This window comes from Miniopterus natalensis, chromosome 12 (genome assembly GCF_054644295.1).
Source record: "Miniopterus natalensis isolate mMinNat1 chromosome 12, mMinNat1.hap1, whole genome shotgun sequence".
In the NCBI taxonomy this organism is placed as follows: Eukaryota; Metazoa; Chordata; class Mammalia; order Chiroptera; family Miniopteridae; genus Miniopterus; species Miniopterus natalensis.
Window position 1 is genome coordinate 9,781,991 of NC_142092.1, and position 26,213 is coordinate 9,808,203.

The 26,213-nt window shown below is 48.0% G+C and overlaps 1 protein-coding gene across 1 annotated transcript; it reads left to right on the forward strand.

Moving 5' to 3' along the window:
• The first annotated feature begins 422 nt into the window (after positions 1-422).
• Positions 423-25,382, forward strand: FBP1 (fructose-bisphosphatase 1). Its single transcript, XM_016206646.2, has 7 exons — positions 423-642; positions 11,057-11,219; positions 13,294-13,386; positions 18,590-18,730; positions 21,739-21,876; positions 22,828-22,947; positions 24,491-25,382. Exons 1-7 carry the CDS (start codon positions 473-475, stop codon positions 24,680-24,682), a joined length of 1,017 nt encoding a protein of 338 aa, XP_016062132.1. The 5' UTR covers positions 423-472; the 3' UTR covers positions 24,683-25,382.
• Positions 25,383-26,213: the final 831 nt, after the last annotated feature.

The window sequence follows — 26,213 nt, forward strand, 5'->3', positions numbered from 1 at the left end:
CGCGGGGCGGGGCGGGGGCGGGACGGGGGCGCGGAGGGGGCCGCGCGACCTCCCGGACTTCCGCGTCGCGTCGGGGGAAATGGTGACCGTCCCGCGGTGCCGGGTTCTTGCCGGGTTGAAGGCGATCTTGCAGGTGGCCGCGTGGCCGTCCTCAGATGGCCGGGAGCCTGCGGGGCGACGCCGGAGGAAGCGGGGGCGGCCGCGGGGGCGGCGGGGGCGGGGAGCGGCGGCGGGACCGGGCGGCGGGGGCCGGAGCGGGCGCGGCGCCAGCTGGGCGGGGCGGGCGCGGAGGTGTTCCCGGGGCGGGACGGTGCCCGGGGCGCCTATAGGTGCCCGGGCCTCGGCGGCGGGCACTCTCCGGCCGCCCGGTGTTGCGCGGTGACGCTCGCAGCCCTGCAGACTCGGCCCGCGGCGCGCCCTCGCCCTCGCCCTCCCGCCGCCCAGCGCGCAGCGCCCAGCAGCCGGCCCCAGCATGACGGACCAGGCGGCCTTCGACACCGACATCGTCACCCTGACCCGCTTCGTCATGGAGGAGGGCCGGAAGGCCCGCGGCACGGGCGAGATGACCCAGCTGCTCAACTCGCTCTGCACCGCGGTCAAAGCCATCTCCACGGCCGTGCGCAAGGCGGGCATCGCGCACCTGTGAGTCCTTCTGTCCAGCTGGGGATGTGCCCGACAGGCTGAGGTCTGGCCCCCTGGCCATCCTGCCGTCAGCCTGTGTGTCTGTCTGACAACTGGGAGGTTGGCACTCGCGCTCGCTCGCTCTCTCCCTCCCTCCCTCCCTCCCCAAAGGTTGGTACTCAAGCCCTGGTTCCCCCCTTACCTGAGCTTGGAGGTGCCCACCTGGGGGCCTGCCATCCCACCCACACCTGCCTCCATCCTGCAGCCCTCTCAAGGCGCTGACCGCCCTGCCTTGCTTGGCACCCCTGTCAGCTTCCTCCTGGTGAAACTGGCTGGCGGGTGGGCACCAGGCCTGCTGGCCATGCCCATCCTAGCCTCATACAGCACAGTGCTGGCGCGGTACCCTCCTTTCCCTTTCTCTTCTTTGACCTCTTTCACCCTCTATGGAATTGGGATCTCAAGTTGGGTTTCTAGCCCAGTATCTCCTTGCGCCTAAACAAGTCCTGTTTGGAGCCAGGGGAGCCCCAGGCAGGAAGCCTGCAGCCCAGAGCTCTCAGGAGCAGCAATGCTGGGTGCCAGGGGGCAGCAGGTCCAGGCAGGTCTGAGACTGCATTGTTAAGAAGTTTTCCGTGGTGCCCGTGTTTCGCGTCTGCAGATCACCTGTGTGCAGCAAAGGAATCATAGGACATGGGGGTTCAAAGGACACCTTCTTGCTAGGCTTTTTTAAGTAACACAGATGCCCTTTGGTTTATTCTGGTGTACACCAGTATTTTATACTTATCTGGTCTTCACTCAGCTGAAGGGTACTTGGGTTTTCAGGTTGCCCCCACTCCTTCCTAATATTCCACACACTCAGGGACACTATAAAAATTGGGGACGATGCTCATAGCCTATCTGAGACAGTATAAATCCTGCAACCTGGCGTTCTTTTCTGGTGAACCTTTGGCTCTGGTCCCACAGCACAGCTTGGTGACTTGTAAAGGAGTGTATGGCCACCCTTATTTCCAGAACCAAGCAGGGATGGGCCTGGTCCGGAGAGGGACTGGGACAGGCATGTTAGGACCTGTGTGGCTCCATCACTACTTCACCATGGCCCTTCTTAATAATACATTTCTAAGGCATCTTTGCTTTAGGAAACACACTCAGTTAAAATCTTACTTCAAATTTAATTTACAACAAGCAGAGGTGGCCTCATAGCTTTACCTGTCTTTGAGAACAAGAGGCTTTCTTAAAAAAGAGTATTTGTCATTTCCTGTGTTACTTCAAAAGTATGTCTGTACTTTTCACGCACCCAAAGAAATTTGGAAATGCAAGATCTGCTTTGAGGTGCCTATTTCCCACCTTTTAAGGAACTTCAGATGGTGGGACCTGGACGAAGGGTACTAATGTTAGCTTTGTGAAATATGTGTATTTGTTTAGACTAAATAGCGGTGGACATCAGGTTTAACAAATATTGTTGTTGTTATCATTATAAACTACCTAATAAGATGCACTCATTGACAAAAATTTAAACCACTCAGAAGAGCACAAAGGGAAAGGGGAAACCCACCTCTATCCATTCTCTGGGGTGTCCTCCATTCATAATTTACTGGTTATTTTCTCAGGTACTTATTTATACTCATATAAAGTTATACTTGGGTTTATATTTACATATGTCCATATGTAAATAGCAAAAAAAATGAGATCACAGTTAACATATTCTTCTGCAGTTTGCTTTCATCATTCAACAATATATAATGACCATCGTTCAATGGTAGGACTTATAAATCCACCGCCTTCATTTTAACTGTTACCTAGTGTTCCATTGCAGGGATATATCACAAGCTATTTTACTCTTCCCCTGTGTTAGCACATTTCATTGGTCTTTCATTATTTCAAACACCATTGTATTCTTGGAACAGGGGTTCACGCCTGGTCATGTGACTAGTTGGCAGGGAGGACCGGAACTGAGACACTTAAACACTTAAGTGCTCCTGTGGGAAATAAAAGTTTGCTGTGTCAGTATGACATGCCTAGGGAGGCAGCAGTAAGACAAGATCTCAAGTCAGGGCTCCAAATTACATTCATTAATGGCTTTGATGTCCTGGATGAAAAAGCCAGAGTACCTGCAAATAGCTTGTTAGTCCTGAAGACTTGCCCTAGGAGGGCATGTACCTGGGATGACAAGATGATTGCTGATATGCAGGAACCTCACAAGCACCAGTTTCGGGAGCTCTGCCATGATGTCTCATTAAGGAGGCTTCAGGAGGTTCAGCCAAGAGCCCGGCTGGAGTCCTCTCTCTCCCATTCTCTCTCCTTCTCTCTCTCTCAACCAAGTTGCTCTTTAGTCACTGTTCTTGATCTTAATAAGATATTCATAGAATCATTAACTTTTAAGCTGAAAGCCTAAGAAGTCACCTGGAGCCATCCCTCTTTCTACAGACCAGGACCCCAAGGCCAGGGAAGACAAGGTGACCTGGCCTGTGGCCCAGGTTGGGCTCTTTTTACCAAACCACACATCTCTTTATTTTTTAGAAATCAGTTAAAGCTGATCCAACTCTAAATCTCATCTATTAATTACATCTTTGATGTGAATTAAGACTTGTATCACAAGACGCCATTGCCTTAGAGCCAACCTGTTCTTGAAGCCCCTTCTCTGTGCTCTGGCTCCTCCACCCACTGTCAGCAGACATGAGGGCGGCCAGCCTTCTGTCCTCTCATGAGACCTGCAGCCTGCAGATGGATCCGATGAGTTCATGGTTCAGGTTCCAGGGTTCCCCATTTCTGTTTCCATTCCTTTAGGAGAAAATGGTCCTCTGTGTCTTAGACTTTTGCTTTAGACATGTTCAGTTGGTTCCCCTTTGTACGTGTTTCCAAATCATTGTTTGAAGAACTCACTGGTTTTGTTCAGTTCAGAAAAGGGTTATCGAGCACCCACAATATACAAAGTTCCTGAAGAGCCTGAGAGGAGAATGACTCAGAGCGTATGCTGTAGGAAAAGTACAAGTATAGAATTAGTTATAAAACACAATAGAGATTCGGAAAGACGCTTTCAGAATCAGATGCAGGTGCCAAAAATAGGGTGTAGATGCAAAGGATGGTGGAGCATTGAGATGGGCATCTCTGGTGGGCAGGAACAGATAGTCACAAGGCGTGAGGGCTGGAGAGCATTTCATCATGGGAGGAACGGTACCAGGTGGGAAGATGTTTCTGGAAAAGTTGCTCACTCAGTTTGACTGGAGCATGCTGTACATGTGGTGGGGTGTTTGTGGACTCTGCCTTGTGGGTGCATTGGGGAGCATCAAATGGAAAAGGTGAATACTTTATATTTTGCAGGTATGCAAAGGAGAGAGAAGAAAGGTTTTTGAGCAGGGCAGTGCCGTGTTTAGAGCTTAATCTGGGGAAACTGTGGCTGGAAGTATAGCATTGGAAGAGGGAAAGCTAAGACATGGAGAAAAACGATAGAAAAGGGGAGGGCCAAGAAAGGCAAGGACCAGAGCTAGAGCATTAGCAGGAGGTGGGGGAGGACCTGGGAGGAGTGTGCGTGTGGACCGGGTGAGAAGGGCAGCTTCTCAAAGGGTGGGTCCTAGCAAGTGACAGCAGGGCCTGCCAATGAAAACAAAACTAAACAAAAATAGAATTCCAAAGGCGGGGCTGATCTTTTGAGGCTGGGGAAGGGAGAGAAGACGATTCCAACATTTTGGAAACATTGAACTTAAGGTGTCAGAGGGCTATGCAGTTAGAGATGTGGCCCAGCCAGCAGTTGGACGTGCCAGTCTGTAATTTGGGCATGAAGCACTGACTAAAGATTTGCCACTGGACTTTGGTCCATCCTGCCCTGAGGCAGAGAGGGAGAGGAGAAAAGCAGGCTGGGAGGAGAGATGAGGAACATGCAAGGCTTCGGAACAAATTTCGGAGAGAAGTGGAGCTGGGCTCAGATTCCTGGCTCTGCCATTTAATTTTTGTGAGGGTTTGAGCAATTGATATGACATCCTCTGAGACTCAGTTTCCCCACTTGTAAGATGGAGTCAATTGTCTTTTTGAAGCTCAGAGAGTTGTGTGAGGATGAACTGAGTTTATTAACGGGTACTAATATCATCAGTTTTTCTAAGCTGAAGATGATTGTTATTATTTTTATAAACTGGTATCTTTTTAGTTTGCTTTTCATTCCGTAGTAGTTGCCCACATGCAATCAGCAGGCATGCATTTCAGGCTAGACCATTAAATATTAAAACAATGCTGCACCCTCAGATTGGTTACGGGAAACCTCCCCCCACGTGGTCAGGTGGTGTTCAGAATGGTTGCTTTTATCTATGGGGTCCTCTCAGTATCAGTGGAAGAAAATAATAAATAACTTAGGTTTTAATTTTGGAATTACAGGCTAGTTAATACATGCTTCAGTCTATCTTCAAATTTGCAGCGTTTATGACAATAAACTTTTGGAAACGTTATCAGGCCTATTTTGCGTTTCTTGAATGAACTTCTGACCAGACTGTGACTTCCTTTCGCCCCAGAAGCACAGCCGGCCACTCTGTGCCCTACTTGCCTGTTTTGGCTGGCATGACCTCGGGCAGAGCCTGGGGTCTGTGACCTTTCAGGGCTGCTCTGGTTGGTGTCTCTCCTTCAGCGTATTTCTGGTCTGACCCTTGAACGTTCCCTGCTGGGTGAACAGTTGGTCATTTACCTAGAAATCAATTAATAACAAGTCAGTGTCACCTTGGACTTTAGTGATAAGAATTAGACAATAATCTGCCTCCTTTTTCCTCTGCTGACGTTTCTGGAAACGAGCGTCCTCCCTTGTTCTTTGTGTGCTGTGGAAAGTGCTTCCTGCTGTCCCGGCTGCAGGTGGACGTCGGCGGAAAGGGGCTAAGGCAGCCAGCCGGGAAGTCCTGAGCATCCTTCCTGAGCGTGGCCCTGGCTCTGGTCCTTGTTTCTAGGGCTGTGCTTCAGAAACCAGAAATCACAGACCCTGTGGCTGTGAAATGGCTCAGCCCCTCCGAGAAACCACGTGCCAATTTAAAAACAATGTTAATATTTAATCCAGATTTCTAAGGGTATTAAATACTGGCCAAATTAACCTATTTTTCTAAGGAGTTCCCCATGTTATGAATTAAAAGGACTTATAGGGGTTGGATTTTTTTTTCCAGATTTTCAGAGACGCTTACAGTAAACGAGATATATTATAGACAAATTTTCCAATCAATTTTTGCTCCTCAAACTCCAGAAGGAGAACTTTTGTGTCTTTAGGGGTTTAAAAAGGAACTGCCACAGGGGCTTAAACCTTGACAGGATGATCCCCCCCCAACCCCAGTGGACTTGGGCTGCAGAGCCAACTAATTTGAATGAAATGGAAGCGAAATGTTGAACTTGTAGCTTTTTCTTTTGTTGTTAATCACCTGTGACACGGTTGGCACAGGCTGTCTTCCCAGGAGCTGCCTGTAAAACTGGTTTAGAGGTCTTGGTTTCCACCCCCCTCATTAATCAGCATTTACTTAGTGGAGGCCATGGGGCTCCATAGCACAATGGTGCCTGCCTTTGGGCTGCCGTGAACCTGTGCATTCAGGGGTAAGCCCTCATTCTTACAAAGCCTGGAAACAAACAACCTCCCAGGAAGTTGAGACACCTTGATGTGTAATCAGTAAGACGGAAAGGCCAAATTAGGACCCATGTCTCTGGTGCAGTGTTCTTGCCAGGCCCGCTTTCCGTGGTTGTGTGACTGCCAGGGGAGGTAGGGATGGGCATGGGACCAGAATACCTCTTGCTCACTTGCCAGGCTCTGTTCTAGCCCTTTACCTTCAGCAACTCTTACTGCCCCGTCTCTATACTGTAAATTCCCATTTTACACGTGAAGAACCAAAGGTGACTTGCCCAGGTTGCTTAGCATGTGACGGGCAGAGCAGGGATTTGGACCCCAGTGGTCTAGAGGCCCAGCCCATGGGGAAAAGCCCGTGATGGGTCCTTCCCCTCCGTGATGACTTGCATTTAGGAAAAGCTTCCTCAGCAGATCAAGTCACTGGCCGTCACACCTAAGGTCCCTGTTCCTGCTTGATCAGCACCCAGCCGCTCCCGACTCCTTTTCTGCATGGGTGGGGGAGGGAGCTAAGCCTAGAGGTTTACAGCTTGTTTGGGTCAACCTATTTCTTCAAAGTTTCCTCTTGTTTCCCTTTCTCTATGGATTGTGAGGCACACTTGGCCCTGGAAGACTTTTTTGACAGGGTCAAGTGATGATTTCCCCACATTCTTGCAACCTCATTTGCTGCCTGATTCTGGCCCCAGGGAGCAACACACTGGGAATTCATCTAAGAATGAGCCAGGCGGTGTGCGAAAGGCGTTGCTCAAGTCTCATTGAGGCTTATGAGTGCCATCCTCTCCTGTTCACAGTGGCAGGCACGGAAGCTCCTTTCAAACCAGCCAGGCTTCCAGACCCACTGGGCTCTCCTTGAGTCTACTTAGAAGTCAGCTGATTCATTTTCTAAGCCCTGGTTCAATGACCCAGCAAAGGAGAGAGCTGTGTGACCAGGAGCTGAGGCCTATGTCTGCTCTCGATTCTACAGGTGGTCACGCTGCTCCTCTGAGTGGCCACTGGACTGTGTGGTGAAGGCTCTTGTTCACCTTTCCTTTGAGGAATGATGACTGATCAGAATGCACGCATTCATTGTTTCTAAGGGGGGCTCTGAAAACTGGTGGAGAAAATAAATTCCATGTGATTTTCAGCTACTTAGTTCCTTGAGGGTATGAAAATGGGTTACCTTGGGGACTCCTTGCTGCCTCGAGGTGGGGGGAGAAGCCTGGGCCATGCATCGTTCCTGAGCAGCGGCGCAGGGCTGTGCGTGAAGCACCAGTCACAGCTAACCTGTGAGCCGAGGTGAGAGCGAAGGTTACCTGTGATGTATATAAACAGATATCCTCGCTGTGGACATGGCGTGTGGCAGCTCATTCTCCTGAACCCTGTTTCTACCTTAGTCACTCTTCTGTGCTTTCTCGCAGACTTTCCTAACACCACGTTTTACAGGGACCTTTCCCAGGAGATGTCCTAGAAGTTATAAAGTGTCTGAACTCTGAGTTGGAGGCGCCCAGAATCATCAAGCTCCATGCTTTTTAAATATTATTCTTCACAAGCAACTGGAGGGTGATTGAAGAAGCGTCCTTCTGGCTAAAACAAAGGAGGGACTCTCAATCCTGGGGGAAGTTAGAGAGAAGGAAGGGAGGGGTGATGGCCTAACCTGCAGGGAGGCAGAGCCCGAGAAGTGGTCAGTTGTCTGTGATGGGTCATTTCATGCAGGGCAGGTGTGGTGAGTGTCCCCACAGTGCTCATCCTGCAGCTTCTTGTGTGACCTCACCCAACCCCATCATAACAACCTCTGTTTCCCAGGGGCAGGAGGCACCTCAGAATTCTGGAGCAGCAGTGAGGAACCCAGCTGGTGGTCCTGGTTGGAGAGTCAGCTGCTCTGACACCAGTAGTAACCTTTTGCAGCCCAAGGCATGATCTGGGGCTACAGAGCTGGCTCCTCACTTTGTTTGGCCAACTGCTGAGTATGCAAGCTCAGAAAATGTGGTCCAGGGCATCAGGAACTCTTTCCCTCCATTCGATCCCCGAAACAAACCATGGGGACTCTGTATCTGGGACAGTCACTGGGAAACCAGTCTGTCCTTGAATGGGGTGGTGGGGGCGGGGAGTAGGGGGTGGAGGTGAGCGCTGGCCCAAGAGCACCGCAAAACAGAGCCGGCCTTGCAGGGCTCTCTCCTCTGGGTCTCCTCTTGCTTAATTTCCGAGCTCCCCGAATCCAAGGGGAAAAAGTTATGCAAATATGCACAGAGTGCCCTTTCCCATTTGGAAACGTGTGACAAACAAACTCCCCTCTTTTCTGTGGATAAATTTCTGACACGGAGCTGTTCTGTGGCGTCATTATCCGCAGACTTACGTGGGTTCCCTTAGGGCTTTTCATACCTTCCCCTTTTTAATGAGACATTCAAGATACCATTCAGCTTAAACGGCCCCTTTGCAGTGAGACCTCCTTTGACTCCCCGCCACCCCCAGGCACCTCATTTCATTTCATTAGAGCACTGGTCACTATCCCACATTATCTCATTCAAAAGCACTTTGTTTCTTGTTTGTCTTCATGAGGCCAGTGAAACCACCCGTCTTGTTCTGCACTGTGACCCCAGCACTCAGGACAGCTTCCAGGGCACAGTGGGCACCCAATAAATATCTGTGAAGTAAATGAACACTCATGCAGCTCCCCTAGGAGATGACTGGTCTTCCCCCCTCTTGCTGAGCGAGATACCTGAGCCAGTGGGACATGGGCCAAAGTGTGAGCTGTCCTTTCCTATGCCTGCTGTCCCTCTGCCCCAGCCTCCTGGGCCTCCCCCAAGCTGTCCCAGTAGGCCAGCTCCCCAGGGGACTGCAGGTGGCTTCCCCTGGCACTCCAAAGTGTGGACTGACCTTAGGAGTTGATCATTCCTGTGCTCATTCCTTCAGGCAGTTTCCCTTCTCCTCAGTAAATGCCACTCATTCAGTCAACAAGTATTTATTTTATTTTTTTTCTAACCCTCACCTGAAGCTGTTCTAATTGATTTTATAGAGAGAGGGAGAGAGAGAAACATCGATGTGAGAGAGAAACGTTGGTTGATTGCCTCCAGCACTCTCACAGACCAGGGATCGAACCTGCAAACTTTTTTGGTGTATGAGGTGACACTCCAACCAACCGAGCCACCCAGCCAGGGCCAGCAAGTATTTATTGAGGGCCTACTATGTGCTGGAAGTTGAGACACCGGGGAAAACAGAGGACAGAGGTGTCCTCACCCTCCTAGAAGGAGAGAATAGGCGACCTTGCCTGTGTGATGTGTATGCCTCTCAGCACACACAGATCCCCAGGAGAGCGCCTGCAGAGATCACGCTCCGGAGCTCACATTAGGCACCTCTCGTACATTATCGCCGGCAGTCCTCCACCAGCTTCCCGAGGAACCTGCTTCCATGGGCAGGGGCGACCAGGAGGCTCAGTGAGGCGAGGGGCCGAGCTGCAGTCGAGCCGGGTCCCCGTCACAATGCCCATGTCCTTCCATCAGCTCTCCCTGTCCTGAATGAGCAGTGACTCTAATCCTGGAAACCTCTGGCTAGGAAGGAGGGGGATCGGTGCCCGCCTGGAAAAACAGCTTCTCACCCGCCAGCCCTCCTCCCGCTTCCTCTCTTTTCATCATCTTATTTCATGAGTAAAAGACCAAAGGATGCTTGGGACTTGCGGCTCTAGCCCGTGTCCCTGGGAAACACTGGACAATGGGGTGATGAGATCGCTGGAGTTATCTAGACGACACACTGGGGTTTGGACGATGTCTGGTGTTGGTTCAGACTTGTCCAGCAGGAGACATGCAGGTTATGTTTATAATGTATTTTGGGGAGCTGGAGCAGTGAGTGCCGGGACAATCAGTTCCCAGGCCAGGGCTCCTAGAACTCTGGCCAAGGGTGCAGGTGCTTCACGGCATCTTCCGCGCTCCTCCTCCTTCCGTCCTGCTTCCAGCCTCTTGTTCTGTGCACCCTTCCTTTAAAACCTTTCCCCTCCTCTCTGTTCCTATCCAACCCCAGGCTACAACAACCCTCCTTTTCTCTCATTCTAACAAATGAGGCTGCATTTTGGACAAGCCCTTCGGATTCTGGCAGTTCCACAATTACTGACTTGCAGGTACCTTGAAAATAAGGTAGAAATTCCGGGCTTTCCAGTCCTCCAGCTCTTAGGGCTCCTGCCCAGTGGCAGTGGGGTGTCACTGAAAGAGCCCTGGCCTGGGAGTCCCAGTGGGCTTTGCACCTCTGCTCTGCTGCTCCAATTGGGACAAGCCCTTTGCTGTCTCGAGTGAGCTTCTATGAAATGAGGTGGTGGGACCAGTGGTATTTTCCTTTTAGGATGGTTTCAGCTATAAAACCACAGACTCCCTTGGCTTCATTCACATCTCAGGATCCCTCCTCTCCAGAAGGTTTCCTTGCTTGCTGTGTCATTAAGCATTAATTTATACATTCAGAGGTAAAAGCTGGTTCTGGGGGGAGGTAAAAAAATCAGCCTTTTTGTGTAAAAAAACCAGATATACATACAGTACATAAACAGATATACACCATATATTTAGTATTAAAATTTCATGGGGGAGATTTAAAAATTTTAATTTTAAAATTACAATTTCATGTGATTTTGAAAAAAGTCTAAAAAGATTCCTTAGGGGCCATAACAAAAAGAAAAAGGTTGAGGAACAGATTTAACCACAAAGGTGTGCTGGGTACCATGACAGGTGAATGACAATGTCTCCTTCCCTCCAGGGGCCTATCTAGAGGGGTAATCATACTTGTCCTTCCAAACCATGTGCCTTCTTTTCTTTTTTCTAAATCCCACTACATGCCATTTCAGCTGGTTTTCGTGCATTTACATATGCTGGCGGTCATGACTTACATTCTTGTGGCTTTTCTTCCCTTTAGCTATGGAATTGCTGGCTCTACCAACGTGACGGGTGACCAAGTGAAGAAGCTGGATGTCCTCTCCAACGACCTGGTCATTAACGTGCTACGCTCATCCTTTGCAACCTGTGTTCTTGTGTCGGAAGAAGATAAACACGCCATAATTATAGAACCTGAGAAAAGGGTGGGTCTGAACTTCCACCCCCAAGGTTTTCGTGTAACCATTTTTCTTCCTAGCTTCATAAATGATTCCCCTTGATCAGCGAAGCTGGGTTCCCAGGAATCACCCTAGATTCCTCCTGAACCACGAGTCATCATTTCACAGATGCATCCTCACTACCAAGTCTCAAACTGTCCCCACCTGTATACCCCACCAGCATAGTTCATGCCATTGTCGCGGCTCCGGAGGACTCATACATGGGAGAGACTCCTATATACTCATCTCCACTCCTAACTTTTCATTGTCATGTTCAAGGCTCTTCAAAGCCTGGCTTCTGTTAACTACCTCTTTTGCTTCATCTCCATCCACCAAATTCCCACCCTCCCACCCAACTCTCCTGCCCATCTGAACTGCTCCCAATTCCAGTCACTGACTTATGCATTGGAGTCCATTTGGAATCCTGTTAAACTGATGGTTTCTTGAGGGTGGAGAATGAATTATAGTCTTCTCTGTATCCCGGCATCTAGATAATACCTGGCCCATTGGAGGGGCTCAATAATAAGTTACTGTATTGTTACAAAAGAGAATGGACAGAGTATATCCAGCTTTCCTAGAACAATCATATGATAATAAAAAACATTTGAAAGGAGCGGTGCAGTTATATGGGCTTGTTTACTGCCTTTTCCTGTTTTCATGTTTGAGATGAATTGGGGACATGAGGGAGTAGAATTAGAAAAAGGCAATCAGAAGATGAACTTACAGAGGCCGCCTGATACATAGTCTGGATATTTTTTTTTTTAATATATCTTTATTGATTTCAGAGAGAGGAAAGGAGAGGGAGAGAGAGAGAAACATCATTGATGACAGAGTCATTGATCAGCTGCATCCCGCAACCCGGGCATGTGCCCTGCCCTAGAATCGAACCCCGATCGCCTGGATCCTAGGTTGCTGCTCAACCGCTGAGCCACGCCCAGCCCGGCAGGACATTTTGAAGAGCGTAGGGAGCCACATCCGATTAATGTGTTTTACACGATTCCTAAAATATAGCACATGTCAGATTCAAAGTTCATGTTCTCTGTTGGGCTTCTCAAGGTACTTGGCAGTTTCAGGTGTGTGGATTAAATTTGTTGTTCAATATTCTCTACCAGTCAGCCCAACTTCTCTGACGATAATGTGCTTTCCTAATAGGCATGTTCCCATTTGCCAGATGACGGTTTCTCTTGCATCAGCCAGGGCAATTTAAGAGCAAGTGGTCAGGGAATCAGAGAATTGTCTTAATTTTATGCAGAAACCTAAAAACCACATCTTAAGTAGCTTAATCTGGAGATGGAAAATCCCCAGTGGTGTGCTGGTAAACTGGTTCTGTCTTAAAATAAAAATCTTTGATTGTAGTAATTGCCAATATCAACTTTGTAACTACTCCCCCATAGTTGATTTCAAGCTACCAACATGACATTGCTGAGAGCAGAGTTGGAAAGAGATCTGCACAACTCACTCTTGAGACCAGAAACCAGCCCACTCCAGTGCACCACTGACAATCCCATTCAAAGACTGAACCTTTGGTAGGCTCACTACGACAGAGGGTTATTTCCTTTGGGAATTCCAGTTGGGATACCCTTGAGAACTCTGTGCACTGCAACCCAAGTGTCATCTATGAGAAGGTTCTTCTAGACCTTAATGTTGTCTTTGCTTCACTTAAGGAATTATGTTTATATCCCTAATGAATAAAAAGAAATAAATGACTAACCTTGTTTCTCTTCTTCCTTTGGCTGCCAGGAAACTCAAGTCAAAATTATGATTCAGCTATATCAGTGATGTAGGAAATTAAGACTTATCTATATTCCATCACCTTCATCTACACCTCCTATTCTAAGTTGTGTTTTCTCTGCCTACTGATGCTTTGATATTTATATATATATATTCATTGTTGTTCTCATTTTGCATGCCACTCATACCTTCTATGACAGAGTTTAGATAAGAATCGCATTTCTTGAACATTCCCCTAGATTCCCCTTTTTGTCCCCTTAGTGTATACTTTCTATTTTGTTATAATGTGTTTATTTTTAAAGTAAAGTTGTATTTCCTTTTTTTAATTCAGGGTAAATATGTGGTCTGTTTTGATCCCCTTGATGGATCCTCCAACATCGATTGTCTTGTGTCCATTGGAACCATATTTGGCATCTACAGAAAGGTAAAATGTAATATATCAAGCCCCTGGTTTGGGATCCAGAGGAAGGTTAAGGTTGAGCATCCAGTCCTGTTTCACTATTGGTGGAGCAGCCAGAATGTGTATCATGAAACTCTGTGAGGCTTGACATAGTCTTATGTCTTGAGTTCTGACTTTTTCAGCATTAGCTGCATAGTGAAGATCCATCAAGTTGTTAAAAGAAAATGTAGTATAGTGTGGGTGGGAAGAGAAAGATAGTTTATTCATAACTGTATCATGCTTTCTTTATAATAGAAAATGAAATTAAAAATAAGAGTAGAGGGTAGTTACAGTGGTGATACTATGTGGCTGAGAATTGTGAGAGTGTGACAACAATAGAGATTATATATGTCAGAATTGTCCTTGAAATTCTCCACATCAGGGCTCTGCAAACTAGAACCCTTTCTAGAGCCAAATTCAGCCAGGTTCCTGATTTGTATGTCTGTGAGCAAAAAATAGCTCTTCTGCATTTGTAAATGGCTGAAGAAAAACCTAAAGAATAATATTTCATGGCCCATAACATCTATATGAAATTTAATTTTCACCACCCATAAATAAAGTTTTAATGGCACGTGGTCAAGCCCTTTGTTTACACGTTGCTTGTGGCTGACTTCATGCTGTGCTGGCAGGGCTAAGCCGCGTGGGAGAGCCTGTTTGACGTCAGCTGAGGACGTTCACTGTCTGCCCATGTTCGCTGCACGCTGCTGCGGCGTGGGGACCTGGAGCCCTGCCTGGCTTTTCCACCTGGGTACCTGGGGGAGTGACTCTACCTCCAGAGCCTCTCTTCTTTTTCCTTAAGTGCAGCGTGCGTGTGTGTGTGTGTGTGTGCACGTGTGAGCACGCGCCTGGGCCCATGGTGGTGGAAGAGCCCTCAAGCATACAAACAAATAGAATGAATACCTGTGGGCCCATCAGAAAACATGAAATCTGAACTATGTCATCTTGGCCTCAGCCCTTATTTAGTTTCGGAATAAAACCTCACAGATGCCATTAAGACTGAGTCGGATTATGGTCATGGACAAGGTGGCTGGTGAGCTGACTGCCAAGGTTTCTCCCCACTCTCGTTTTAGAATACAGAGGCCATAATATAAGTAGTGAGACCCCAATTTTCACTTTATTATTCAAAGTGACTTGTCTAGCATTGCACATAATCTGCTTTCAAATATATGGAAAGCAGGACCACTTGGGACAGTCCTCTTTTGTCACTGAGTGTATTTTGCTTTTGTCTCAGCTGAGAGGGAGATGCACGTCTAATCAATTTGAGTAACAGGTTCTAATGCTCATACCAGGAAGGCAAAGGCAAGAATTTATGTAGATTCCAAGTCAACCATGAAATATACCATTCCTGTTATAGACACTGAGGCAGATCACTTTACCTGCAAAGTATCAGATCTATAGTCTATCAAGAGAGGTTTGTAACAAAAGTCTTCCTGTGAAGGAAGACCGCTGGTTAATGACTCACCCCCAGCTAAAGCAGTGTGAATGTTTGCCAGCCTGTCTCCACCTCAACCCCCCAAATAAAGACCCTGAAAGGAAAAAAAGAAAACTAGGAAACAGAGACATTGGCTGTCACAAAAAAATCAAACCAGCTTGCAACAGCAGCTTAAATTAAAGATGCTGCAACTCAGTGATGAATCTCCCTACCCTTATCAATGAACCTGAAATGACTCTTAAAAGACTGAAAAAAAAAAAAAAAAGATAAGTGGGATACTGCCTTGAAGTCATTTTGGTTTTCAAAAGCCTTATTGATTATTTAAAACCATTTGAGGGCCTGTGGGGCATAAACATTGATTGTGCCTAATGCTTCAAAGGTGACCTTTCCTGCTTTCTGCACAGATGGTTCTGGGCTAGAATTCAGCTCCCTGGGCAGCTGCTCAGCTCACAGCGTCTGTAACAGGAACCGGCAACGGCCCAGACCTGGCCCATGCAATGCCTGGAAACAGGCCCCAAAGGGACCTCGAGGCATGTGGTCCAGTGTCCGTGCAGTTCCTGCGGCAGCACCTCAGGAGGGGCCACTAGCTTCTGGCTGGGGACACCCAGAAGGAGTATAATTACCCCGAGGTGTGTGTTGGGCAACCATCACAGTTACAATGTTTGTCCAAATACCGAGTCAAAATCTGTCTCCCTCTTGTCATTTGGCCTTTTAGAGCATCAGAAAATAAGAATCTTTTATATGTTTAGTAATGGTTTTCCTGCCCTCCTTTTTCAAAAAATCCTCTTTGAGCTCAACATCTTCCGTACGAGATAATTCTTAGACCTCACACAAGCATGGTCACCTTCTACCGGGCATGTTATAATTTGCAAACGTCCTTTAAAAAACCCAGTGCCCATGACTCAAAGCAGAGTTTTAAAAGTGTTCTAGCAGCTTCAGAATTCAACTCATTTCCTTACCTGAGCGGAGAGACGGATTAATAATCGCCAGAGGGAACAGCGGCTGTTAGCAGTGGCTTCCCGACAGTGACACTGGCTCTGGGGGGCTCCGGGCAAGGTACACTCTGTGCTTTATGCGCAAAGGGAGATACTGAAAATTAAGTACAACGCACCGAAAATACTGCCTGGCACAGAGAAAGTGCTCAATAAACGGTAGCTATTAATTCCACCAGTGCAGTGCTGTGCATTAAGGTTCAATGGACGGGATCGCAACTCTCACTTAAGGGGGCGGGGGGGGGGGGGGAGGAGGGAGGGAGGGAGGAAGGAAACAGAAATCGGTTCCCGTAACGATCAGCCCAGGGGATGGGCCTGCCTCGGGGCAGCTGCCCTGGGGACTCGGACCGCACCCAGGACGCACCGCCGGCCTTTGTATTTATCGCTCCGCGCCCCTCCTCTCGGGCGGCAGCGTGCCTGCGGCTGGTCCGCTCGCGCGCAGCGCTCCAGCTCGAGAAGAAAATTCGAGCCTCTTTCCCAGTAGTTCCCATAAGAATATGTCGCTCGCTGTGATTGGCTTGGCTTAGGTCACGTGCCTACCCCTCAGCCAATCATTATGGCCTGAAGCCTGCGATACTCTGGTTGGCCAGGCCAGGGTCCTGTGCCCGCCCCTGGAACTGAGAGGGCGGGAGGCGCATTATCCGCACAGCCGCACGGTGGCCGGACAAAGCCAGCGATGTCCAGTACAGATTATAAGCTCCTTGAGGCAGGGACGTCATTTTATACATTTTTTTTGTCTGCTAGGTTTCCTGGTGTAATAGGTAAACGATATTGGCTACCTTACTGGGGACTCTGCCAAATGCCCTGTAGGACTTTCTAAGGAGCGTTTGGCGGCCTCTCTAAGCGAAGACCATCTGGTGACCTGACGGCCACATCACACTTGTGCCTGACCTTCGCCTCCACCTAAGTCTCCAGAATCCATGGTGTCTTTCCCTATACTCCTTATGGGGTGGCGTGGAACAAAACAAACCAACACCCGCGCGGGTGGTGGCCTGGGGTACAAGGCCCAGAAGCTTTCTAACTTTGCCAGGTTCCTTGTGATCATCGGCCCCTGAGCATCCAGGTGGGAATGCAGCAGGTCTCCCGGAGCAAAGGCATTCACCGCCGGGGCGGGAATTCATGCCTTGGAAAGGGGTCGGGCTGGAAAAGAATTCCTCCACATCCACGATTCGATGGCATTATTGTCTGTTTCTTGTGAGCATGTGGGTTATAGACAGTGTTGCCATCATTTCATGCAAAGATGTCAAAGGGTGAGGTTACTTGGGGACAGTATTTCAGGGAAAGTCTGCTGGCTCTGGCACCTTCCCCACAGGCAGGCGTGGATGGTGCTGGGCCAGGTGAGGTCTGGGGACCTTTGGCCAGTGGAGAACTGATTACTTCGCACCTCCAGCGGCTTCTAGCCAGTTCATTCGTTTCCATAGTCCCGTTGTCTGGTTTCTGCCGCCCTGCCTGGCCGGGTTCAATGGTTGTGACAGAGGATAGAGGCCTGAGCCCTCCCACTCTGTGACTGTCTTCAAAGGAGGCTAGTTCCTTTTCCAGATTGTGCTCTGGCAAAATTAGGAGTTAGGGAAAACAGCTCAAAGTTTCTATATTGTGTTTAGTCCGCATTACCTATGCTGCTCTGTCCTGTGACTGCAAACGAAACCAATCAAGCAACTTGGCCCAACCCAGCCACCAGCCAACCAACCGACCAACCACCTCAACACAAACCTTTATTAGACACTAGGAGTGGGGATGAGGGAAAATGGAAAGAAATTATTTTGGCAATTCTTCCTTGTACATAGGTAGTTCTTACTCTGAGTTGCTGGAATCTCTGGCTGAGGAAGGAATAAATAAAATCGGCAGAAATTGCCCATTTTCATTTCTCTTTAAGTTCAAGTGGAGAGTATTCAAGCTGAAAGATTTGTTTGGGGCTGTTTTGAGGAAGGAAGAAGCCAACCAAGTGTTAATAGAGAAGGTAATTATCAGTTAGCAGTTATTGATTAGAGCCATCTCCTTCAGATTCCTCAGTATTAGACAAAGTGTAGGTCACGTGATCCAGTGGGCTGTGTTTTTAATGAAAAAAAAGAGAAAAGGTTAGAGTGCATGTCATGTTCTAAGTGTAAGTATTGTTTGGTTGCATTTCTGTAGTGTGTGCACCTGAGTGTGTGTTGATACTGGTTTGTGATGGAAAATGTATCTCTTACCATGGGTCATGGTCAGAAAAATGGGAAGCATCTGCCCTGCTCTGTAATGACTTAGAGAGATGCTCTAAATTTCCGTATTTCTGAGAATTTCTCTGATGTGTTTGTGATGTGGACCACACTGCTCACGGGGAGATGGGCTGCAACTGGCACGAACTCGTGAAATTGATGTCCTCCCCGGACTCGCAGACCTGCAGCCCAGCCTTAATTTGTTTAAATAAAGATGGAAGAGGCAGGTGAAAGACATTGATGCCCATAATAAGATTAAATTAGTGGGAGCTGGCAAGAAGGGATGCTCTTTTCTGAAAGTGAAAATAGAGAAATAAGGGAATATCAAATTAGTGCAATTGGAGGAGGGCCGTAATGGGAAGAAGGCGCCAGCTGCCGGAAACCTGGGGCATGTGGGAAGGCCGCTGTGGGAGCAGAATCAGGACATCACTGATTTGTGAAGGAAGGTCCCTCTAAGAAGATTCCTGTTTCACTAGGAAAGCACCTTGATAATGCATCTTGCTAATGGTTGAACTGAAAAAAGGAACTGTAAAACAGAACCAAAGCATGTTTTCTTTTCTTTCTTGTCCTAGAACTCTACTGACGAGCCTTCTGAGAAGGACGCCCTGCAGCCGGGCCGGAACCTGGTGGCCGCTGGTTATGCGCTCTATGGCAGTGCCACCATGCTGGTCCTGGCCATGGCCTGCGGTGTCAACTGCTTCATGCTGGACCCGGTGAGAAGCCCTGGGGGAGGGGAGGTGCTTGGCTGATGGCTATGAGTGTCTGTCGTGTATGTGTGTGTGGCAGGGGTACTTAGAGGTGGGAGATGAGGTCTGGAGGGACAGAGATGGAGTGGGGAATTGAGAAAAATGGGGGCCACGTGGATGCCATGAGAAGATTATGGAGGTGAGAAATGATATCTGTCCAGGGCATAAAAGGGGGCCTTTGTTCCAAGATGAAATCTTTAGAACAGACATTACTCAGCTGACTGAAATGCCCATCGAGGCCAGGCAAGCCCATTAAGCCAGTAAGGTGTGCTGGTGAAGGCCGGCCAGGGGATGGTGGGGACTGTGGTGAACTGGACAGGTTCCAATGTTTAAAAAACACTTTTTTTGTGTGTTCTCTTTTTTTTAATGTGATGTTTCTGGATTTGTAAAACACTGTGCTAGCCAACTAAAACACACTTCTGGGCCAGACAGGGCCTGTGGATGGTCTGTTTACCACCCACTATATTCATTACTAGCTTGTTTTCCTGGGGTGAACACATAGCCCAACTGAATCTCTCTGATGTGCACATGCATGCAAACCTTTGTTAACCTCTGCAGCTCCGACAAGGCTCTGATGAACTCAGGGACGTGAAAGTAAAGAAGGAGATGAAGCTAAATCCTTAGTCCATCTTATAGAGAAAAGCTGCCTTATGGAGAGAAGCCCAAGGTGCCATGAAGAATATTCATTGGCAGTTTTAATTTGTGGATCATTTCTTCTACATATCTATTAATTGGAGTTATTTATTTATTGAGTTAGATGACAGTTTCAACAGAGCAGATACATTAGGGAAAGAAATCTTTTAAAATATCTCATGCAACTCAACCTGCCATTGAATACAAACTCCGTAGAACAATCTTTGCTAGGTCGGCATGTTCATTATGTGCTTGGTCCAGTGTCCCCAGGTGAAAAGAATCGGGCTTATAAACACCTGTTAGTTTTAGAAGTGTCCTTGGATGACATTAATGAAACATTTTTATTTGGTGCTTTTTGCTGACAAACTGAACACAAGGACAAACAGCCGGCTGGAATCCTGGGAGGGACAGGCTACACCTGGTGAGGCCCCGGGTTTGTGCACACAAGTCAGAGTGTAGGTGCCTTTGCCCCCTGCACTCTTGCACAACTGCACTTTGCCTCCTTGGAAGTACTGGCGCTTAATAAATAAACAAAGGTGGGGGACAGCACTAGATTAAGCCTCCAGTGAGGCGACCTCAGGGCAAACAGTGGCAGAACCAGAGCACAGTTCACTGGAGCCCGGGCACAGTTCCTGAAATCACTGGTGAGAGTGATGGCTCAGCTCCTAGACTCTCCCTCCTTCCCTGACTTCCTCCAGGTGACTTCTCTGTTACCGTTGCGTTGACAGACATGTAGCAAAACTGAACTCTCTTCTTGTTTCCAGATTGCGGACCGGTGTCTCCGGGAGTAAGTTTCTATGTACTTGGTAGTCTTTTCCTTCCTCACACCTACTGGCCGCTGGGTGTTTGGAAGAACAGTGCCCGCTGTCCTAGCGCCCTGCTGGCTGACCCTCCCTCTGCTGGCTGATCCCATGGGCTGAGCCTGGGACTAGCTTCACCTTCCCTTTTCACTTTGGCTTGCTGCCAGGACAGGCTGAGGCTTCCACTAACAAAGACCCGAATGCTATATTTGCATTTTAATGGGCTTTGACTTTCAAAAAGCTCTTCTGGCTCCTGTCTCCACGTGCAGATCTCCCTGCACACTGGGCGCTCTGCCCTGTACCTGGGTGGTGTGTCTAGCCGCACGGCTACCTGAGCTCTGAACTCCTGCTATGGGAGGGCTTCATTTCCAGCTTTTTGGTAAAGATATTTATTGACTTAGTCTTCTGACCGTAAAAAAATATTTCTACATATTTGTGGTCAGAATAGTTGGAAATACTAAAAAGCATAAAAGAAAAAAAGAGGAATCACTCATGATGACACCTTTCAGTGACCACTGGAATTCTAGTCTCTCTCCTCCCCTTTCCCTTATCCTTCCTCCTCCCTCCCTCTCTACTTCCACAGGCCCCTTATGAGAATAAATGTCCGGGGAGAGACGTGCTGATGGGGCCTCCCTTCTCCTAATGCTTCCTCCACGGAGCAACCCCTTCCCCAGATGAGCAGAGCCCCAATCACCTCCCTCAGTCCAGAGCGACTGGAGTTAAGTGGCACTTCTTACATTCCAGTGTCTTCCGAAGAACCTAAGCTCTAAAGGCGCCAGCTTGGCACAGGGGCTTTGTGGGAGACGTTCTGAGCAACACTGAGTCACTGAGCGGAGGCAGCGGAAGGCATCTGTGCTGTAAATCAAAACGCAGGCTCCGCTCTTCCCTATAGCAACACGCGGAAGGGGCACGCCATCCACCCGCAGGGCCGGGACTGAGCAGCCCCGAGCGCGCTGCTGGAGCCGGCTGTCCCTGTCTTCCTTTGCCCACCTCCTGCCTGCACAAACCTCTATTTAAGTTAATTTTTTTGAGAAGGCATAAACATCTTATGTGTGGACACAATTCTCATTCTCTCCGAGGGTTTGCTGCTATTTTACACATATCTGCCTCCATATTTTTGTATGTTTTCTTTCTTCTTTTACTGAAACCATTTAAAAGCAAAGTCACAAGTCTCCTCTATGCCCTGTCGACGTCTGCAGCAGCCTCTGGTCTTTCCACGGCTCCTTTTCACCAGTGTCCCCAATGACCCTTCTTCGCCCTGGCCCTGCACAGTTCTTGGAGAGGTAGCCAGGAGCTCCCTGTGCTGGTGATCATTTCACAGTGTATACAGATACCAAATCGCTGTGTTGTACACCTGAAACTAATGTAATGTTATAAGTCAGCTATCCCCCACTAAGAAAAACCCACAAAACAAGAACCAAGCTCCTTGTGCTGATGCATGGGTGTGACCGCAGGCCTGGCCCCCTGCCCGCAGCCTGGCCCAGCCTCACGCAGGCCCAGGGAGGGGCTCATCAGCTCTGCCCCGTTCCCCTTGTTTCACAGGCCATTGGCGAGTTCATTTTGGTAGACAAAGATGTGAAAATCAAGAAGAAAGGGAACATCTACAGCCTCAACGAGGGCTACGCCAAGGACTTCGACCCCGCGGTGACCGAGTACGTCCAGAGAAAGAAGTTCCCCCCCGTAAGTGAGGGCCCTGGGAGAAGGCTGGGGGAGGGCCCCACCCGTGCAGAAGTGTGCTGGTTCGTGACTGACCCTGGAGGAGAAAGGGGGCAGGGCTGAGAGCAGCTTGGATGCCACTGTGCCCTGACCCATGAGTAAGTCCCCACCCAGGCATTGGGGACTGGGACCCCTGTCCTGGGGCGTTAAAATCGGAAGGTCCGTTTTAGCCTTTGCCACTTTCTCTTGGCAGAATAAAGTCAGGATAATGAAGCCAGCTGGATGAATGAGTTCATGGCATAAATTCTGGGGTCCCTGATCCCAGGTGGTGCAAAATGTGGTGCTTGCACCCAGGTACCTGCCCCTCTGCATCTGACGGGTTTCTGTCAGCCATCTCAAGTGTGAGGGGTCCATCTGGTGTCTCTCAGTTACAAATTACTGAGTATGAAGGAAAGAAATGGCTGGCTGCAGAGCTGGTTCTTTGTGGGAATGTCCAATTTTGTCACACTCTTGTCAAATGCCGTGGATGGCTTCTGTGTCCTGAAGAGGGAGCCCAAATGTTTTCAGCATTCAGGGCTGTCAGAGCTGGCCCAGGCTTTCTCTCCAGCTTTGTCATCTCTGATGAAAACCCCACCCTGGGCCAGCTTCTTAGCTTGGCAAAATCCTTCTTAACCTGCAGAGTTCTGCTAAGTGGTAGCATTTTTGTGATGCCTGCCCCAACCCCATAGCCAGAATCAACAGCACCCTCCTTGGGTCTCTTGAGGGTGACCCACTGTAAGACGCATGAGAGTCTGTCTCCACTGTTTCATTTTCTGCTCCTTGGGAACAGGATTTTCATCACATTTCCTAGCAAAGACCTAAACACACACCTTGTAGGTGGTCTCTAAATGATTGTTGAGTCAAATAAGTGTGGAAGCCACATGGAGAACTCCCTTTTTTTCTGCACCCTAATTATTGCTGGTCTGTACCTTGCAGGATAACTCAGCTCCCTACGGCTCCAGGTACGTGGGCTCCATGGTAGCTGATGTCCACCGCACCCTGGTCTATGGAGGGATCTTTCTGTACCCAGCAAACAAGAAGAGCCCCAAGGGAAAGGTAAACACCCTCTGAGAAGCAGTGGATTTCACTTGCAGCGGGGGGTGGACTTAGGGAGAAGAAAAGGTTGTGCTGGCTGTGAGACTGCCGTCGGATGCTCAGGATGTCTGTGACATATTCTGGTCTAGACTAAAGGCTGTCCTGCGTAAAGCCAGGCAATATCAGCTAAAAATGGTCTCTGCAGAGTCTTCCATTGCTAAAGATAGGTGATGGTGTTTTGGTCAGGAGGGGGCTAAAAGTGCTCAGTGCTTCCGGTGGGCACATGGTTTGGCTCGAACAAAATACATTCCATTCATAAAGAGAAATGAAACAGTCCAGCCCCATTACCGAGGCAGCAAATCAAATACGTATTCCAAATAGAGGTTTTCTTTGATTGCTTTCAAAAGGCATAAAGTAGAAGTAGCTAACGAGCCGACATTTGCTGCTTGGAAAATGGTACCTTTCTAGGGAAGGGAAGAACCGCAGGGGAGACCTGGGACTTTAGGTACGCTGGTAGGACTGACTGCACCAGGCACAGCCCGCAGCGTTTGCACAAGGGTGGGGCAGGCTGTGCTGGCTGTGGGCCCCGCTTCCCTTCTGCACAGAGGGGCAGTGTTGCCTTCCCAAGTGCTGGCCTTTTGTTTTTCCCAATAGATTGTCCTTTTTTTAATATGAGAGAAAGAAGAGGGACAACAATCCCCTTAAGATAGAAATCTGTATATTCAGATAGGTTCGGACCTCTGTTTAGAGCATACGGTGTCCACTGCACTGAGAGCATCCTGTTTATGTAAAACAGCACTCCTGCCACGGCCACCTCAGGCGTCCCAGCCTGTGTGATTAGCCTGCTTCATAGCCCTTTTCTCTAATGTCTCAAAAAAGTGTTTTTTAACACAAATACTAAGGTTCCTTCTTTTTTTCAGTTTTTCAAATCTGGCCATGACACCTGTATGGAAATAGCGTCAGGAAACACCTGCAAAAAGCTGTCTGCTCAGTAGGCGACTGCATGAAATACATACAATAAAAAAGTTAATATTTAAAAGCAAATGCCAAGGCATATAATATAGTAAATCTGAACCCTCAAGCCTTGGGAGAATTATAAAAGGAATGTGTATAGAGTTGCAAACAATATTACACTGTTTGGAGGAGCCAGCCTGCTTTCCAGATGTCTGCAGCCAGACACAACCATGAATTTTTTTATGCTTTTAGAATAGGCAAAGCTCCATCCAAAACACACACGGAATCTCTCATTAGGTCCAGTTTCCATGTAATAAAAAGAAGGGAACCATCAGTTCTGCCAATATGTCATTCAGTCCTGAGCCCAGGTGCTCTGTCTCATATTTGCATCGAGCAATCTATTCCTGCCTCTGGCTTGATGAATGGCTTAATTTAACCAAATGGCTCAATTAACCATTTGGTCTTATATGCAACCTTGGGCTGTGTGTGTGTGGGGCTTTTACAACCTCATGGAAGGAACGGGAGACTGTCAGTTACCTGGGAGGCTTCCACCAGCTCGGCACTGTCTGGCTGTGGTCTGAAGGCTCTGGCCTCCGCTCTTGCTTTGCAGCTGAGACTGCTGTACGAAGGTAACCCGATGGCCTACGTCATAGAGAAGGCGGGCGGATTGGCTACCACCGGGAAGGAAGCCATACTGGACATCATGCCCACGGACATCCACCAGAGGGCGCCGGTCATCTTGGGGTCCCCTGACGACGTGGCTGAGTTCCTGGAGATATGTAAGAAGCACGCTGCCAAATGAAGAGACATCTTGTCCCCCCCCATGGCCTTTTATCCGGACTTTTATCTCACATGGCCCTACCCCGTTCTGACTGCATTGTACATCCCTAGACAGCAGAAATAAAAAGCACAGATATCTTCAGCATCAAATCTGTGTAATGCCTGGTGCTGCCTAACCCAAATGCTATCTATATCATAAAATGCTATCTATATCATAAAATGCTATCTATATAATGCCACTAATGGTCAAGATATATTTTGAATGGATAGAGGAGGAATAAACATATTTTTCCTTTTTCTAAAAATAGCCTTCATTACTTTGTGTCAAATAGTAATAAAAGTAATAATCAGCGTCGGTGCATATAACATTAGGTAATTAATCTTCACAGCGACCTAATGAATTAGACGCTTTGGCTAACACTGCACCATTACATTATGACGAAATGGAGGCAGGGAGGTGAGGTAATCGGCCCAAGGTCTCCAGCCAGCGAGTGGCGGAGCTCAGCGCTAACCCAGGCAGTCTGGCCACTAACCTCGGAGTTAACCTACATGTTGTCTGTGCAGAACTAACCTGAGCAAGGCTGCTTATGCCCTCCTGGGGACTGGAGAGGTGACAAGTTAGTGGTGGTGCCCATCGACAACCTCCTGGCCTCCCATATGTGGGTGTAATTATCTCAGTCACAAATGAAGGTTTACGTTATTACTCAATGGTGACTTTTAAAAAAATAAAAGCATAACATTTCATTGCATTAAAAAAGCCTAGTAATTTTTAAGATCTAATTATCATAAGGAAAAAGATTCATCATTAAAAACAAAATTTAGAGAAATATATTGTTGTTGCAAGCGAATGTATTTCTTTAGACTAGACTCTCTGTATAAACATTTACTCCCTTAGCTGACCTTGGTTCTTTCAGGACTAGAATTTCCAAGATTATGGAAAATTTTATCAGGTTTTAAGAATCATAGGTGGTTTTCATTGAGTTCTAGATTTTTTTTTTTTTTTTAATTAAAAAAAATTTTAAATTATAGTTTACATTTAATATTATTTTGTATTTGTTTCAGGTGTACAGCATAGTGGTCAGACAATTATTTACTTTACAAAATTGAGCTCTAGATTTTACAAAACATTATTTATTGATTTATTTGTGAACTTGAATCAGTTTTTTGTGTAAATCTTGCTCCTTTTCTTCCAAACACTCCTCATCAATTCCACGGTTTTCCAACAGGAAATTTAGTTTGATCTGTAGCATTGGACCTGCTTTTGTGCACTGACGGGACCCAACACCAGTATTCCCCCCTCCCCCCTCCCACTGAGGCTGGCCTCGTAGAAAAGTCCTCTGAAGCACAAAGCACCTTTTGGCTTGTAACCAACTTGTAAGTCAGATCTTGTAAATTTGGTTCTCAAAACACCAAGGCTAGACATGTCTGCCTGGGAGCAGGGTGGGAAATGATGCTCCCCTACCTCAATGCCGGGACGAAACTCCACCCTAACAAATGAAAAGCTAAGCAGACTGGAAACCCCACAATTCTTGGGTCCCTAAGATACGGGAGAG

What these genes read in the sequence shown, in the direction of transcription:
- FBP1 (XM_016206646.2), top strand. Translation starts at nt 473, where the DNA reads ATGACGGACCAGGCGGCCTTCGACACCGACATCGTCACCCTGACCCGC. An exon ending in AAGGCGGGCATCGCGCACCT is followed by an intron (nt 643 to 11,056) that starts GTGAGTCCTTCT and finishes TCTTCCCTTTAG; the next exon opens with CTATGGAATTGCTGGCTCTA. An exon ending in ACTGCTTCATGCTGGACCCG is followed by an intron (nt 18,731 to 21,738) that starts GTGAGAAGCCCT and finishes CTTGTTTCACAG; the next exon opens with GCCATTGGCGAGTTCATTTT.